The sequence below is a fragment of the Rhipicephalus microplus genome, chromosome 6 (assembly GCF_043290135.1).
Source record: "Rhipicephalus microplus isolate Deutch F79 chromosome 6, USDA_Rmic, whole genome shotgun sequence".
Taxonomy (NCBI): Eukaryota; Metazoa; Arthropoda; class Arachnida; order Ixodida; family Ixodidae; genus Rhipicephalus; species Rhipicephalus microplus.
This window is the reverse complement of record NC_134705.1, coordinates 201,353,443-201,370,188: the sequence shown is the minus strand read 5'-3', so window position 1 is coordinate 201,370,188 and position 16,746 is coordinate 201,353,443. Positions and strand designations below refer to the sequence as shown.

General features: G+C 42.1%; 1 protein-coding gene across 3 annotated transcripts in view; it reads left to right on the top strand.

Moving 5' to 3' along the window:
• The window catches only part of LOC119166910 (protein phosphatase 1 regulatory subunit 21), a 41,127-nt gene extending 25,599 nt beyond the window's left edge, over window positions 1-15,528 (top strand). The window contains exons 16-22 of one of the 3 annotated variants that reach the window (XM_075867605.1): window positions 328-366; window positions 433-495; window positions 1,905-1,935; window positions 2,004-2,113; window positions 7,053-7,151; window positions 9,877-10,017; window positions 15,281-15,528. In XM_075867605.1, the coding sequence (XP_075723720.1) occupies window positions 328-366; window positions 433-495; window positions 1,905-1,935; window positions 2,004-2,113; window positions 7,053-7,151; window positions 9,877-10,017; window positions 15,281-15,307 (510 nt within the window). In that variant the 3' untranslated portion in view covers window positions 15,308-15,528. Of the gene's footprint in view, window positions 1-327; window positions 367-432; window positions 496-1,904; window positions 1,942-2,003; window positions 2,114-7,052; window positions 7,152-9,876; window positions 10,018-15,280 lie in introns of all 3 variants that reach the window. The other 2 variants (XM_075867604.1, XM_037418303.2) reach the window with 2 other exon arrangements.
• The last annotated feature ends 1,218 nt before the right edge of the window (window positions 15,529-16,746 follow it).

Sequence of the window (16,746 nt, the reverse complement as noted above, 5' to 3'; positions counted from 1 at the left end):
AGAAATCAAACATGAATTGCTTGTGAGATTATTGGTGACATGACTATTGTTTAGTATTCCACAAGTGAGTGGTGAAACAGCAGCAAATTTGTTAGTGCTAACTAATGGTGGGCCATTGCAGAAGCTTGCACCATTTTTTTTTGTACTTTATGGCAAAGAATTCTGTAGAGGACAACAGTTATAGGTGCAGATATGAGCTGCTGCTTTTATTAGCCCAGTACAAATATTGCAGAGCGTCTTGAAGAGAAACAGTGCCACCCTTCTTGATAGAGTTTGGTTGCCTTTTCACAGAGTTTTTTCTTTGTACATTTCTCATCGCTGTTATAGCTTGAAAGCCTGAAGAACAAAGTTTGGAAGCTTGAGGAGGTGAGTTGTTGCTTTAAACTTGGTTGTTGCCAGTTACCTTAGCTGACGTCCTATTCCTGAATTTAGGAGAAGGAGCACTGGATGCTGGAATGGCAGCTGTTGCAAGCCAAGTACGAGAGGCAAGCCAAGGTAAGACGATCGCTGCAGTGGTTGCATGCTATTGAAGTGAACTTTCGAAGTTGGGTATTTTCATACTCGTCAAAATATTGGCTCTAAGGACAGTCAACATCCAGCGAGCCTTTATCGAAAGTAACAGTGTGAGGCCTGCTTTTTCCTGGAGTATAACAATCAACCTGTCCAGCTTGCTATAGAGAACTCCTCTTGTTTTAGACCCCGGTTATTGCATTTCCTGTTTTATGCAGAATCAACCTACAATTAACGCTTGTAGGCTTATTTGAAGAATTTTTTTTTTCCGGCTCAGAACTGAACAGGGACACAGGAACACAATCAATGGGGCGTGTGATAACTTCCAACTAGCTTATTTCGTACTTCGAGACACGTGATTAAAGTGTGCATGCGTAATAGTTCAATAAAAACCAATCTTTTTACCTTAAAAGATTAGGGACAATGTGCTGATATGCAGGGTGTGTCTCGCTCTCCCTATAAACATTGCTTCATAGACCTTCAGATAGACCTTAGACCTTGCGATGTGTTGACACTGTTGTCGAAATCATTCTTAACATTTAGTCTCCATAATAATAGCACTTGCCTGTCTGCCCTGTGTCCCACATCGTTTCGGGGTGAGATGAAAGGCAGCTCTACACTGGTGGTGCCAAGCCTGAAAACTGCCTTGCTTGTACACATCTCTTCCTTTTTTTACATTTCTCTTACTCCCAATATTTTTCGCTTCCTCTTTTTTATTTTGTTCACGAGTACTATGCCTAGTGGGCGTCTAATGCCTATGGTCGACTAGTGCCTAGTGGTCTATTCCTAGTGGTCGATCAGTATGAATCAATGAAATCTAGTGTAAGTTGAACTTGGAGCACGTCAAAGGGCTAGTGCTGATTCTAAAATGGATGCTTGCAAGCATGTATTTCAGTAAAAATAAAGTGCCATGCTGTAATGAAATGTGGAAAGACATGCCATAAGAAAGCAGGCCATAAGTGGCTGGCAATGTTGCTAGGCATATTGGGTAGCCAACTGTAGGATGACACGCAATAAATCTGCGCTCAGAATTGGCAAACTTATCTGCCAGTAATCACACATGAATGATTAGCAATAGCTCTTTTGCTTGAGTTCCTGCATTAGCGTTAGCATTTGGTGGTAAGATGTAAGATGTTAGCATTTGGTGGTAAGATTTGGTGGTAAGATGTTGTTTGTATACTCGCATCGCATGCAAACATGTACACGCATGCCGAATGCGCATGGGAGTAGGAGCCTCTGTCAGGCAATACGGCCTTTAGCTCTTACTCCTCTTTCTGTATCAGAAAGAAAGAAATAAACTTCAAAAAAAAAGTGTGCTATGTATTTTGTCGTACAGTTGTGGACCGGACATCTATTACTGCAAATTATATGCACTTCATGTTTCTTACTTTCAGGACATGTTGCCGGTGTCTGGGCTAAGCCAAGGTGAAGGTCGGTCTAATCACCCCTTTGCAAGATAGGTTCTTCTTAGACAGAATTCATGTGTTTTGCAGGTGATAGTCACGACGGCCAGCTGATAGTGGATCACTTCAAGGCACGCATCAAGGAGATGATCCGACAGAACCAACTGGCCGATAGCAAGGCTGTCTATTACTACTCAGAGGTAAGCCCCTTTTTTTGCTACCCACAATAAGATAAAATACATACTCTCGATTTACTTGTGCTCCGACTTTCTCCAAACCTGGCAAATGCTCCAAAGTTATTTTAGTATACTTATGCTCTACGTAACTCTTCAAAAGCGGTGTGTAGCAGAGTGTGTAAGTATGGGATGAAAGAGTAGAAACTCTGCATGCATTCTCTGAACTTGGGCCCTCTGATATACGTGATCTTGAACCAAAACAAACTCCCCGAGCTTGGCCTTTACAAAGCAGTTTTTTTATGCTTCTGTGTCATTCTGCTTTCTATTGCAAAGGTTACCAAAACAGGGTAATATTAAGAAACATTTTGAAATGTAACGTTCAATGACGTTCTCTGAAGTACCACTATCATAAATTTGTCTCACATAATGAGCATGCTTCAAGAAAAAGCAGTGCTTAAATAGCTTTTAAACCACCCAGAAGTTGAATTTTAATTGTAGTATTGTACCTGTGTGTGAGTCTACAACCAATATGTATACTGGTTGGTTGGTTGCAAAACTTTATTGGTTGGTTGCAAAACTTTATTGTACCAACACGTATACGAGGGAATTTTTTGGAGTGATGCTGTTGTCCTCCTGAGACCCGGCTGTGAGAAAGTTGTCCAGTATGTTGGATATTGCAACACAGTGCGCCACAGCTTTCAAAGCGCTTGCTTGCTCTTGCAAAATATTTAATCGGCTGCTTGTGGGACCTGTGCTGCCATGTAGTGATCATAGTAAAAGTTGGTGCAATTCCTGCTTTTCAGAATCATTTGAAATGGTGAGATTGAGTATGGATGACTTTTCTGCTGTTGCATAAGAAGCAAGTGAACTTAAATTCATTCTTGAATGTCATAAAAGATATTTAAGCATTGTGATGGGTTCATATAAAGTTGAAGCATACAAATCAATTCATATATGAGCAAGACATGGGGTAGTATTTTTGCAGGCATTGCGAACTTGACTATGTCCAATATATTGGACATAGGGCCCCATTGACTACAAATACACAGCTCTTTGCTCGTGCGCTTTTTTGGGGCTGTACCAAGAGTGATATGTTTTTTGCTGCAGTTTTCTCCTTATTACATCTAAAATTCATGTATTTTCTTTTGTAGGTAATAGGCCCCGCGTAAGCCATGTGAGTAATGCCACGGCTGAGAAAAAATGCATGGCGCTTAATCTTTGCCTATACAAATTGAATGCGATTGGGATATCCTGTCCCCATTTCATTCTCTGAAATAGGTAGCGTGATTTAAAGCACGAGTAATTATGAGCGTAAAACGATTTTTTGCTATGCACCCTCCACGTGCATACCCTCCACGTGCAATTAATAAGGGAATATGTGCGGCAAGTGTGTGCCTTCTCTAGTGGGTGGCCGGCAGGAATGGATTCTCCAGAGTTCAAAGGGTTAAAATTAACCAAGCCCTCCAGTTTTTGGGGCCCCTCAAGGCTCAGAAAATATGGCCAACTTCATTGTTTTGCTCAAAAAGTTTAACTCTTCTGGATTATCTATTTATATCTATTGCAATAATCAATGCACATGCTTCAAAGAGCTCTTTCGTTGCACAACGTGCATAATCTTGAAGTCGGCTGACAGTTCCGCAGTTTGCAGTAAACTTTTTACTTGCCCAAGACCATGCATCGTGTAGAGGGAAGGAGCTGATCCTGCGGATGGACACATACAGTAGCCTGATGAGGATTTTAGCAGCTCCGGTTCAACATGCAATGCGAAGACGCATGAAGAGTGGTTCTTGTTTGAAATATCGTTCAATGCGCTGAATGAAAATATCTGGTATGAAGCTGACGCATAGGTACACTAAAGTATGCTTTCATTATAGTGTAAACAGCACATCATGAAATATTTGTATGGTACGGAAGGACTCCAAAGGAATAATGGTTTGATTCTTCACTTGTGGCATTGTCGTTCTGTATTAATTCCTGCTTGATAGTAATATAGGGAAACTTAAGAGACCATCACTTGGTAAAAGTGGTGCATAAAAAATATCTACAACATATATCTAATATCTGGCCACCAGATTGTGGATACCCCCTTCCTATATTGAAAATATTTTAATTTTGAACCATCTGTACTATGTGTTGTGATCACTAAGCATATACAATCTGGATAATAGCACTATATCGAAATTCTGCCTTAGAAGAGCTTATGTGTGCTGTTATATGAAATCAAAAGTATCTACACGATTGAAAGCGTATTTACTGTAAGTACAGGGAACAGTTTCTGAAGTAGGCCCACCTGTCAACTTCGGCAGTGCTCGCGCGCAAGCAACCAAAGCGTGTGCTACCGAATCAGTGAAGCTGAAGCAGATAGAGGGAGCTACTTTTCACAAAGGCGCTCCCTGGTTTTTGAGTGAAGATGTCCTCTTTTGAAATAAGGGTAAACAACGCTATAGGTTAAAAAGCCCCTAAACCACGCAGCAGTCGAAATTTAGTTGAGGTGAGGAAGTTTTGCTCGAGTTTACAATGAACACGTAGCCGTGGAAATTTTTCGACACGGCGCCGTAATAGCGGAGTTAAACGCGTTTGATGATCGAAACGAGACGATCACTTCTTTCCCTCTTTCCTTTGCTACCCTCTTCCAAAACCGCTTGGCCCCTGCTCGCTGAGTCAGCTGAGTGCCCCTCCTCATCTCGCATGGCATAAGTCACCGCTGACACGCTGTTTGAGACAGCGTCTACTTCCGGTTGCCGCGATCTGCCACTCCTACGCCCCAGCTCGCCGTCAACTGTGTTGTGTGTGTCATCTGGCTTCACTGATCGTTGACTAACCGCCATTGCTGTCGTGCTGGCCCGTGCCCCTATGCTAGCGACTTGTCGGTTGCGTTACAGGCCGCAAATGTCAATTTGCAAGTGGCAACACGACCAATAACAGCAAGGTGCGCGCGAACAGCTGTTTGCAGAGTGACCGGGAGTCATCTATTGTCGCTTGGCCATTCACAAACATCTAAATTGGTTACATGATTGAGTTTCACTGGTGATGTCACACAAGTCAGTTGCAAGAATGGTGGGTACCGGAAAGGAGAGGCAATTTTTTTTTTTCAATTGTGGCGCACCCGCTGCCCGTGGCGCTGCGGCGTGGGGCATCGTTGATCGCGACGGCATTCTGCACGTGATGTGCTTGTTTACTTGAAATGTTTGGGAAAATGTCGGAGGGGGTTTAGGGGCCCTTTAAGACAAATGGAAAAAACACACACCGTGCTTGGACTGCACTTCTAAATGTCTTAACTACTCGCACAGTTTAGTCTTCTTTCAGTATGATCCTTCTTTTTTTCAGACGAATGGAAAAAACGCACACGATGCTTGGAATGCACTTCTAAATGACTTAACTACTAGCACAGTTTAGTCTTCTTTCAGTATGATCCTTCTTTTTGTCTTAACTTCTCGCAGTTTAGTCTTCTTTCAGTATGATCCAACAAACCAGACAAATCATAATGCTGTCCATGTGTCTTCGTCTCCTGACATGATTAATTACTACGATCACAATCTCTCCACGTGTGCCACAGGAAAGAAAACGCCCAGGTGATATTAAACAGTCCAGAAAGGCTTAGAATAAAGGTGACTCATGTTCTTAGCAGCTAAACCTGAAAAGCATCGTCTAAAGCATGACCAGATGAACCGGGTCCTTCGCACTGTCAACCCGGCCCTGGTGGCCAGCTTAAAACCAGGAGGTTGTAATTATCACTTGTTGTTGTTCTAATGCCCGATGGCAATGTGCACTTGTACTATGCAATATTACTGCAATATTACATACTGTATTGTGAAGCCTGTATACAGGAGGCATGTGTTTGTAAAGCATGAACCTTATTTTCACAGCATTTCCAAGCGCAGAAATTATTTTCACTGTGTATCCAGACACTTGGTCGTTTTTGTTTTTTCGTATGGTAGAACATCTGCTTGCTACACAAACGGCCCAGATTCGCTCTTCACTCGGACCCGGAAATGTTATTCGTTATTTCATTTACATCTTTCTCGTTTTGTAGGCCACAGACAGCATGATTTTTTGCTAATCAATCAACTACGCTGATGCCGGAATTTCCGTGGAACGATCTGTTTAATGCTAATATCACTAATAATAAATATATTCTTTATTTGGAAACAGGAAATAATAACGTATTAGTCCTGCAAGATGTCTTTTTCGGTCACTGGCCTCAACTACGCTCCACTCTCTGTTCCTCAAAAATGTCACCCTAGAGTCCTAATGTCCATTGTATTGGAGAATGTGGTGCGGCCAAATGACATCATGTATTGAAAGAGTGTGTGACACTTTTCATCTTTGCACTCGGAAAAAGCAGTTGTGAAAGCTTGAGAAAGGTCGACCCTAAATTCACTTTGGGTCTCAGGAGATTATGGTGGTGTTGCGCTTTGATGGTTCAAAAAAGGCTCTCACTTTTCTCTGCTCTTGGCAAAGTGCTGGCGAACAGGGAAACAGGTTGTTTTGTGAAGGACGCAGCAGCAGCAGCAACAGCAGCAAATACAGCAGCTGAACCTTTGCTGTATTTCGCAATAAAGTGAATGCAGGCCACACTGAGTCACTTGGAACCAAAAAAAAAAAAAACGAAGTTTAGACAAATCCGTGCGTGACCCATCATACTCGTACTGGCTGGAAGCGCCCAGAATTGCAGCTCTCATAGACTCAAGGGACAGAGTTCCCTCTAGTGTATTTATTGGAAACTTTTGGGAATGCAAAGATTTAATCCATCATCGGCTTCATCCTCATAGTTATCAACACCTTTGCTTTATTTTTTTTTACCACGCCCTTCCCTTACATGATGCGGAGTAGCAAGCCACAAAATTGATTCAGGCCGACCGACCTCTCACTTTTTTTCTCGTAATAAACATTTCTCTCTATGGTGGAGGCATTTTTCAGCTGTAATGGCTAGATTGAGACTCTGTCAATTTCTTTTGCGCAGTGCAAGGCTCTCCAGAAGAGGCTACACTTGGCTGAGGAGCAGCAACTGGAGCTTGAGAGGCAGCTCCAAGACAAGCAGCTGGCGCTGCAGCAGCTCAGGGTGAGTGGCGCCACTCTTATTGGCTGGCTGCTCCGCCAATAAGTACGTACCGTGGCTGTCGCCATCTGGTGTAGAGCACTCTCCAGGGCACTCAGATAAGGTGATGACTCACCTCAGGCATGAATTTGGGAGAAATGGAATTTATTAAATTAACTCATTCATTATCACAGCTATTCTAATCGATCGTTGGGTATCGACGCTTTGTATCATCGATTTCGGCATTGTGAATACGTTTCTCATTCACCCAGCACTTTTCAGTAGTTAGCCCAGCCACTCAATTTTCAGAATCAATTTGAATTTGCAAATTTTTCCAACATAGTAAGTTTTGACAGACTTTCCCCAAACCAATGTACGCGTGTGTTGTGCGGAGAATACACTTTGCTGGGGAACTTGACAGAAGTCCGCGCCCGTCGAGGTTACGCTACAGTAACATCAAAGTTCTGTTATAAAAAGAACCTTCGCAAGTGAAATATCAAATTATGGTGTCAGCTTCGCAATCTGACACTGTTCAGCAGTGATAATTGCCCAAAATTTATGCCAGTTATTCAATAGGAAGCTGTTGCTAGGAGTGGGAAAATTTTTTTCGACAAAAAATATTTCCAATGGTCCGCCGCATGTATAAATTGCGGAGGTGGCCTCCTCGGTTAGTTTCCAGCAGCTTTGCTGGTATTGGTGTAATAGGCGGCAACTGGTGTCGCTAGTCACTCCTATGGTGCCGGCATCACGCGCACATTAGTGCGCACCTGCGCTGCAAAAAACGCGCGTCGCTCAAAACTGTCTTGCAACAGCACCTTAATTGAGTTAAGACAAGCTTAGAGTGCAAGGATGACAGCACCTCAGCTTCAAGTTTGATGGCAACAATGTTTTGCGTCATCCTGAGACACCCGTAATCGTTCATGGGTTTGTTTTGTTTATGGCCTCAAGTTGTCTCCTCCACCGCAAGTATGTAGCTGCTGACGTTTGTGCACAATCTTATAGCTACTCTGGTTACGTGCGAGGTTCACTCGTCGCTGGGGCGTGATGTGTTGATGCTGGCTGTAGACTTTTTTCACGACAAGAAGGCCACAGGAGGACATCTTGGCCCTGACTAAAAAGCAGCGCAAAACGTTTTAGAACTGCGAGCGATATATCTTTTTTTTAAATACGATGAGCGAAAATGCAAAGAAATATGCATGGATATACATATTGAAAAGGCAACCAATGTGGAGTGCAATGGCTCATGTAGAGAGTTGACGCTAAACGAAATAGTGAAGGTTATTGGACATCTGATTTATGGAGGGATTATTCACATCACGGATATCCATCCTATATTAAAACTCCTTCAGGCTTTTAAAGCAAAAATATAAAAGTACCAAGAAAAGCATACAAGTTAACTTGTGTCTTACAAAAAAAACAAAGCAATGCTTCACTGCATGACATGAGCAATGAAGCAGCACCTCGGTTCCGATTTTATTTGTCTATAAGAATGAAAACATATTGTAAAACATTTATTACTTCTTATACTATTCCTGGGTGACTTCAATATGTGTTTTGAATTTTCTTTGTTTTGAATATTTTTGCATATATAGTGTTTTTATTGCACTGTTTACCAGCTGGCTACCAAAAATGACAAACTTTTCACATTGTTATTCTTTCCAAAATATTTTTTCTGCTCTTCAACATACAATTTTTTGGAAAGAGCATTTCATTGTGCAAGATTTAGCATGCTGCAATGCATGCTGAAGTACTTTCCTAACTGGCAAACACTGAATTCCCGAGACATATAAAAGATAGCCATTTTCGTGCAATAGCGAATGAGTTAAAAAGGGATGAAGATCACTGAAAAAAAAGTTTGTTTATTGTCATATCCTAATGAAAATTGGCATGTACATGCATTACTGAATGGAGTTAATTGTTTTAGCACCTTTGCACCCTTTGCAAGTAATAAAGAAGGCTGAAAGGAAAGAGTATGCACAGACAAACACAGTCTAGCAACTCGTTTATTCTTAAAGAAGCATTTTCTTTCAAGTACCCAACATGATCTGTGCAATTTCGTCAAAGAACACGTCATTTGCACAATGCCGCAGTTCAGTGCATCCAGAGGACCAAAGGCACAACTAACAAATAACTGATAAAAAATGACATTAGATATATGATATCAGGAGTGAAAGCGCTTTATCTGACAAGGTTATTGAAGGGGTGCTGATGCACTTCCCTTTTAGTTTTACAATACGAAGTCATTTGCCCTTTGGAGAAGACAACGGGGCAGCAAAAAAGAGAGGCAAGTGCAGACTAATAACTAAAGGTTTGCTATTAATAGATTGCATATATACTTGGAGATAACAGAAAGTGAAAGAAGAAAAAATGAGCAAGCAGGTTGTGATTTGCAAAACAGTTTCTGACTGCAAACGCATGAGGCACTTTAGATTTATCGTTAGCACCTCCTGCGCATGCCACCTGCCATGAAATGAAGTTCTTTGATAGGGCAATAGGCGGATTCATTCAGTAAATTATATTTCATCATATACTGCCTACTTAACTGGACAGTGGCTTTGTGTCTACTGTATTGTCAACAAGGACCTTGTACAAGTTCCACAATGTCAAAGCTCTCTTTGACTTAGTCAATCACTGCACTTTTTATTAAGTGCAACACGTTACCTGAGTAGATGAGTTTTTCTCCTGTTCTTGATATATCTCTTATTGTCGAGATCTGTGGGCTTGTGGCTGATTTCTCGCTTATGTGCAGGATGAGATGCGTTCAACGGCACACAGTTACGAGGATCAGCTGAGCACAATGAGCGAGCACCTAGCCAGCATGAATGAGAAGCTGACTCAGCAAAAGGATGAGATCGATGCCTTGCGCCACAGTTCGTCCTCAACCAAGGTGGTGAGTTAACCTGTGTTTTATAAGACACTAGGCAAACACTAACTCACACTTTTTGTTCATATGACGAGGATTAAGTGCTGCTGCTTACTTGGCTATATTGGGTTAGTAGATCATGTCACCTCTTGTATTACTAGGGGAGCACAAAGCCATTCTCGGCTGACCGTGATATTTGCGCTGCTTACCATGACCACCATCCAAGGCACTCACAATACTTGACTACCACTAGCACGATTTTGCTTTCCCTCAACACTGTCGCTGCAACTTTCAGACAGACCAGTGAAATTATTGTGGTGCACAGCCAAGTGAGGCAGTTGAGGCCAACAATAGGTGTGTGCCACTAGACATCAGAGTGTCTTGATCATACGCACCTTATTGAACTTTATTGGTATTTATTCGAGGCACATACGACATGAGTGCAAACAAAAATTTACAAATAGGCTTGACTAAGTCTGTTTTCTTTATGGGCAATTCACAGTACAAGTGTATTCACAGAAATACAGAATGAAAAAAATATGTTGCCATGCAATTCCAGCTTGAAATAGATGTTCATGAATCAAAAACAAAAAATGGTTGAGTTACGCGCGTGTGTGTATGTGTGCGCACGCGCATGCGTATGTGTGTGTGTGTGTGTGCGTGCACGCAAATGAAATTATCAAAGGCTAGTTCAGACACCTACTTGGAATGAAGTGCAGCAGTTACTGAGGAATGTTAAAGGGGTCGCGAAACTTTTACAAAAATTTTCAACTAGATATTCAGAATCTTGGCCATCCATTCTATACTCTACATTGACTCGTTTCATCGTCTGGTCTTTTTGAATAGCTAAAAAATTACGGGACCCTAAAGCCTTGCCTTTAGGAGTTGAACATGATAGCGACATTTCGTTCATTGTGCGTACTTCAAACTCTTAGTGCATGAAACCTTTTCGAATTTGCTATTTACCCACTACACGGCCTTAAAGGAATAGGCTCAGTAGTGTGTGTGCCTTTTGTACTGGGGTGTACCGGCTTTCAACCACAGAGCCATTATGATAATCACATATTCTGACGCCCGTTGGCAATGGTTGCTTGTAGCACGCATTATTGCTGCAATATTTCATGTTGCATTGTGAAGCATGTATACAAGACACGTGTGTTTGTAAAGCATGAAGTCTGCTTTCACTGATTTTCCAAGCAGAGCAAGTTCTTCTCACTGTTTTCACAAGAGGCGTGGCCGTGTGGTAGAGCATCCGCTTGCCACGCAAACAACCCTGGTTCAGTCCCCACTCTACTCCAGGATTTTTTATCATTTATTTAATTTATTTGCATCGTTTTTCATTTTCGGTCACGCATAAGATGATTTTTCACTTACAACCAACAATGCTGGCGCCGACAGCGGAATTTTTGTGAAATGAGCTCTTTAATGCTATCGCGTTAAAAAAGCGCAGTTTCGGTGTCCCAGCCTACGTTCCTGTCAACTGTGCAGCTGACGTCACTTTAAGACAGGCAAAGAAAAGTATCTGTCCTTGACAAAACATGATGATGCAGTGATGTTCTTGAGCCTTAGTTGACCGTGGTTTGTAGGGTCATAGTGTTTTGATTACGGCACCATTACCACCATAACAATACCACAATTTCACGGACATATAGCGTCATAGACACACAGACCTTCCCAAACTACAGCATCGTATGCCAGCGCACCCATGTGAGTGCGAGATCGGCCATTGTGGGAACAAGACAGGGAGGGTGGCGACAATGGCAAAGGAGCCTGCACCCTGAAAGCACTCGCATCAACACCGCGTAGCAGAACCTCCGCTTGCGGAAGCCCCACCACGAGTGCCCATACCGTCGACACCATCGCACTTGATAGCTCGTAGCCACACTGCTCTGCGCTTTGGCTCGCTGGGCAGCTTGTGGAAGGGAATTTTGTTTGCACTTTCATCAGTTGTGCAGCACTGTCTGATGACTTACATGGTTGGCATAGCTAGAACTAAGCTACCCAGAACATGCAGTAGTACACAACCTGATGCATCAAGAAAGAAAAAACTGGGATGCTGCACTGGCTGCACCGACCGAGCCAAGGCCCAATGCAAGCAGCGGGAAAGCAAGGATACACACATGACAGAGCCCGGATCTACTTGAAAGCGAAGCCAAGCAGATCACTCGCTGTAATTGCACAGCAAACAGCTTAGCACAAAAATTGCTGTTATTTTTTTTTCTAGATTCCTAAAGATCTATTCATTTAGAGCAAAATAAAAGCAATGCTTCATTTGTACCTTCTCTCACTCTAACTCTTCACTGGCGTCACATGTTAGTGCTTATAACGGCCAGTGGCATGGTTGCTAGCGAGCCCAAGAAAACTGCAATTTCAAATGGCCGTCATTAATTACAGACTGTATATTATGCCGAAATATTTCGGAATCAGTGTGGTCTAATCTTTATTGAAGCATGAAAAATTGCAACCAAGAAGTTTATTTTCATTTCACGACCCCTTTAATGTGAAAATGTATGATTCCGCATTAGATTCTCGTGGTTCGTTGATGATTGTGAAAAATGCCTTGGCTTTCTGTGTACAATATAGAACGAGCCACTCGGACAATGCCCCTTTTTTTGCATGTGATTAGTAGATGACATCTGCATTAGTAGGTGATTCACACAGGGTGCAAATCCACACCATGTTTGTCAAATTTGGGTGCTGCAATGCTAGTGGCTTAAGAGGGTGTCTAGGCGAGCTCATTGGTAGGGATTCATTGGAATACACAGTGCTTAAGCACAAACACAAAGCAAGAACAAGAATGTGCACTGTTGTTGATCTTGCCTCATGTGTTTGTGTTCTCTAAAGGCTAGCTCTAGCAATTTTTTTACCATGTCAGGGAAAAGACACTCTTTCCATGCACACGATAGCTGAAATGCTTAACAAGTTTGAAAATAATTTTTAATTAGCAAAAAAACGCAATACTGAAACCCAACCGAGTGTGCTTTTACGTATGACGTAATACTTTGCCAGAACCATGGCCTCCGAGATGGCGGGCACACGGTGGGTTTCTCTCCGCCGTCCCATTGGCACGAAGAGAGAGTGTTTCTAGGGGTGAGCGTGGCTCGCACTCTTTTTCCGCATTGCAGCGCTCCTTCATATGGTTAGAAAGACTGCCACACTGTGGAAAAAGCTTGCATGGGGCGAGAAAAAAAATAGTTTTGCACTTTTATATAACTTCACGCTCATTTGGGAATGGCAGGCCAAGGTGTACGAGAGGCGAAGTCAATGTTTGGGCCTATGTATTCTCAAATGGATTTTTTCAGCTGTAGACTTGCGCTGCACTTATGAGTGCGATGCTTCTGCAAGAGATCCGCATCTACTGTAAACTTACTTTGAAGTTTGCGGGCTGTATAGTATAGGGAGCACTGGCGAAGAAGAAAAAAATGACAGCCCAATCTGCAAGCGAAGTCAGAAGAATACTGCGTTCTATGCTCAGGGGTTACAATTGATAGATTAAATGGTTTCTTTTTTTCTTTCTTTTTATTAAGTTAGCGCTGCTTTTCATTGCCACATCATCTCAAGATTTCTTGCAGACGAACTAATGTGATCACAGCGTTGCAGTGGTCACATGTGAACGGTCACCCATTCGCGCTGTGAGTTGTACGTTGTTCAGTGGATATGTTGGGCAATGTAAGAACAAACATCGAGATCTTTTGCTTGTTTAGGAATAACGCAGCATGTGTTCAGAGTTTTGTGTATCTGGTATGAAACACTGCGCATTACATAGCAGTGACAGTTTACACTTTTTCTCTCTTCAGTACTCTACCTTAACGGAAACGTAGTTTCAGAAGGACGCTGTTCTGCCGCATGTGCGACCTTTTGATTTGGATGCAGTCGAGAGTTCAGTAATTGAAACTTTTACTGATATTGCCATCGTGCTACCAAATTATAATAAAAATGCAGATGACAAAAAAAGAGATGGTAAATCGGGCACTTTTTCTTTGAAAGGCGTTGGGGGTAAATGTAGGTCGGCTAATCGAAACCTTCCGCGATATTGCGGCAAAATTACTTATCACCTTATTTCAGCGATATGACCAGGACAATCACTTATTCAGAGCGTAACTGTGCTTCAGTTGACCATGGCATAAATATTCATATGTGATAAAATACTAAAATTGTGTGTCACAATAGGAGGGCAATGGGATTCGATTTCGAAAATTAGCCCAGTTTTGCCCAATGCATGCCTTCAGAAATGAGGAATGCTAGAATTCTTCTATATTCCTCAAATCGAAGTATTTATGAAATGCACTGTAGTGGGAAAAAAGGAATACTGCCACAAACAAATTTCTATCTGCTGACAATATCAGGAAAATTCGGCAGTTGCTACACCTTTCTTTGTAAATTGGGCTAATGTAAAGGCAGTAAAAGAAAAAAAAACTTGTCTTCAGTGCAGCCAGAAGATTTTGGCAGTGATTCTCGCTCGTATGCAAAAAAAAAAAAAAACCCTAATGCACTCTGGAATCTCGTGCACTCTGCTGTCTGCCGCAATCTCCGCCACTGCGGGATCTGCGCCCCCTAGAGGTAGCCAGGTGGGCGAGCCAATACTCATTCGTTTTGCTGGGAAGTGCGGCGATTGGGATGGCTGGAGAGAAACACATTGTGCGCTCGCCATCTCGAAGGCAATCGGCTAAAACATTTGCGCTGTTATGGTGATTATATGACGAATTCTGTGCGGCTCATAACGCAACACCACATGCCATCCATCGCACGCCCACCAACACGGAAAAGGAAATTGCACGCTCAACCAAGGAAGCGCCATCCAAACACACCCAACCCACAGCAGACAAGCAGACGCTGCAGTGGCACATCAGTTTCGTCACTTTCACTTTGCAAAAATCAACGTCACACACACAATGTTGCCATTAATTCTGGCAAGCGAGGGGGACGTTTTGAGGCAAACTATAAAAATTATTTGAAAAGAATTTGTGAAACTTCCAAGCCTGCAATTTGGCATGAATGGTGCAAACGTGCAGATGAACAGACCCGGTGAATTTCATTGAGATCCATTGACCTTAAAAAATCACTGGAGTTTTAAGCACTCTGTATTGCAATGTAACTCAGGAAATCGACATTTATTGTTTTTTTTTTGTTACAGAGTTGTCGATTTCTAAACATTGCGCCCTTTATTTCATCAATGTTGCTAGTTTTCAGCAGTTTCTGTTTACAAAATTCTAGCTCTGAATAACAGCTCTGCAGCCTAGGGAAGGATGTTCTCCTCTGAAAGTGTTCTATTTGTTTTGTGTTTTTTCAGTTTGGGAAAAAGCTGAAGCCAAAGTGAAAAGCATTTCCTGGATGCAAGAAAGACCTGCTGGCTCCAAAATGGATTTGTCGAAGCACTGTAAGAAGAAGCATTCCAGAGTACCGCACCATGAAGGGGAAAGGACATACTTGAAATGGTTGCCTGCCCAGTTCCCACCCAGTGTCCAAACTGTGGCCATTCCAGTCTTCTAATGGTGTGACATTGCTTGAAATAGTAAATGCTCCCGGTGTCTCGTTTTATTATTGTTCTTGACTGGGATTGACATGGCCTGTACAAGTACTTTTTTTTTAAATGTAGTTGCTCGTCATGTTTCACGCTGTGTGATGCAAAGGAAACGGAAGACAAGTGTCCAATAAGTATTCACTGTTGAACATTGTCAAATACTTGGATTTTTTTTAGTAATGTATTTTAAGTAATACAGGGTGCTTTGTGTTCTATGAAAGCCCGTCTGGTTGGAATGATGCATGTTGAAGGTATAAAACATGAGTAGCTGCACTGACAAAGGTGAAAATTTTAAATGCACACATGAAAAAACGTTTTCGCTCCAGACTGGAGCCTTGTTCACAAGTAAAGTAAAAAAAGAAAAAATCTGCATTCAAAATTACAGATAAGAATTTTTTTCTAGAAATTAGTAAAATAAAAAAAATAATTTTTCAATACAAATCCTATGTATGACATTAAGGCTCCCAAATTTTTCGCGTGTGTCGACGCGGAAGCTCTTTGCACCAGCTGAAATGACAATATTGCGACTCATTGCAAGAACTTGTTTATTAGCTTTTTGACCATTGGCTTGAGGGCACTTGTTTATAACAGTGAGTTATGCATGACAATTCAAAGCATAAACATTTTTTAGAACTCTAAAAAGTTGAATGTAATTTGAGATATTCATCATTCAATTTTAAGGGTGATATAGAATCTGGTCAAGCGGAAAACATGACTACTCCTGCAGTGGCATAGCTAGGGTGGGGCCAATGCCTTCTTTATTTCTTTCAATGCTTGAGCAAATGCGCGCCTCTCGAAAGGAGCCGTCAGTCCGCCTAAGTTCAGGGAGTGGTCGTGATACGACGCTACATGAGGGGCAGCCCTGATTGCGTCGCACGTGCTTCCAAGCGCTTTCCCCCAGAAATGCAATAGACGTGTTTGCCACTCTAATATCATACGTCTGTAAGATTTGTTCCTTCGTGCTCCTTCTCTGCGGTTCGAAGCAATGCGGCTGTCGCATCACAGCGCCGTGCATGCATGCTGTAGCATTGCAGTGATGCTTTCCTATTGGCTTAGAATTACTGTACATGCTACCTAAAAGTAACAGTAACATAACATTGGCTGCCCACTTAACGCCACAAATGGCGACACGCTATAGAGTCAGGGTAACCGCCAATATTGTGAACACAAGGAATGCAAGATGCCACTGTGCAGATCTGTGCACAACTGAACAAAAAAATGACTTCATATGATTT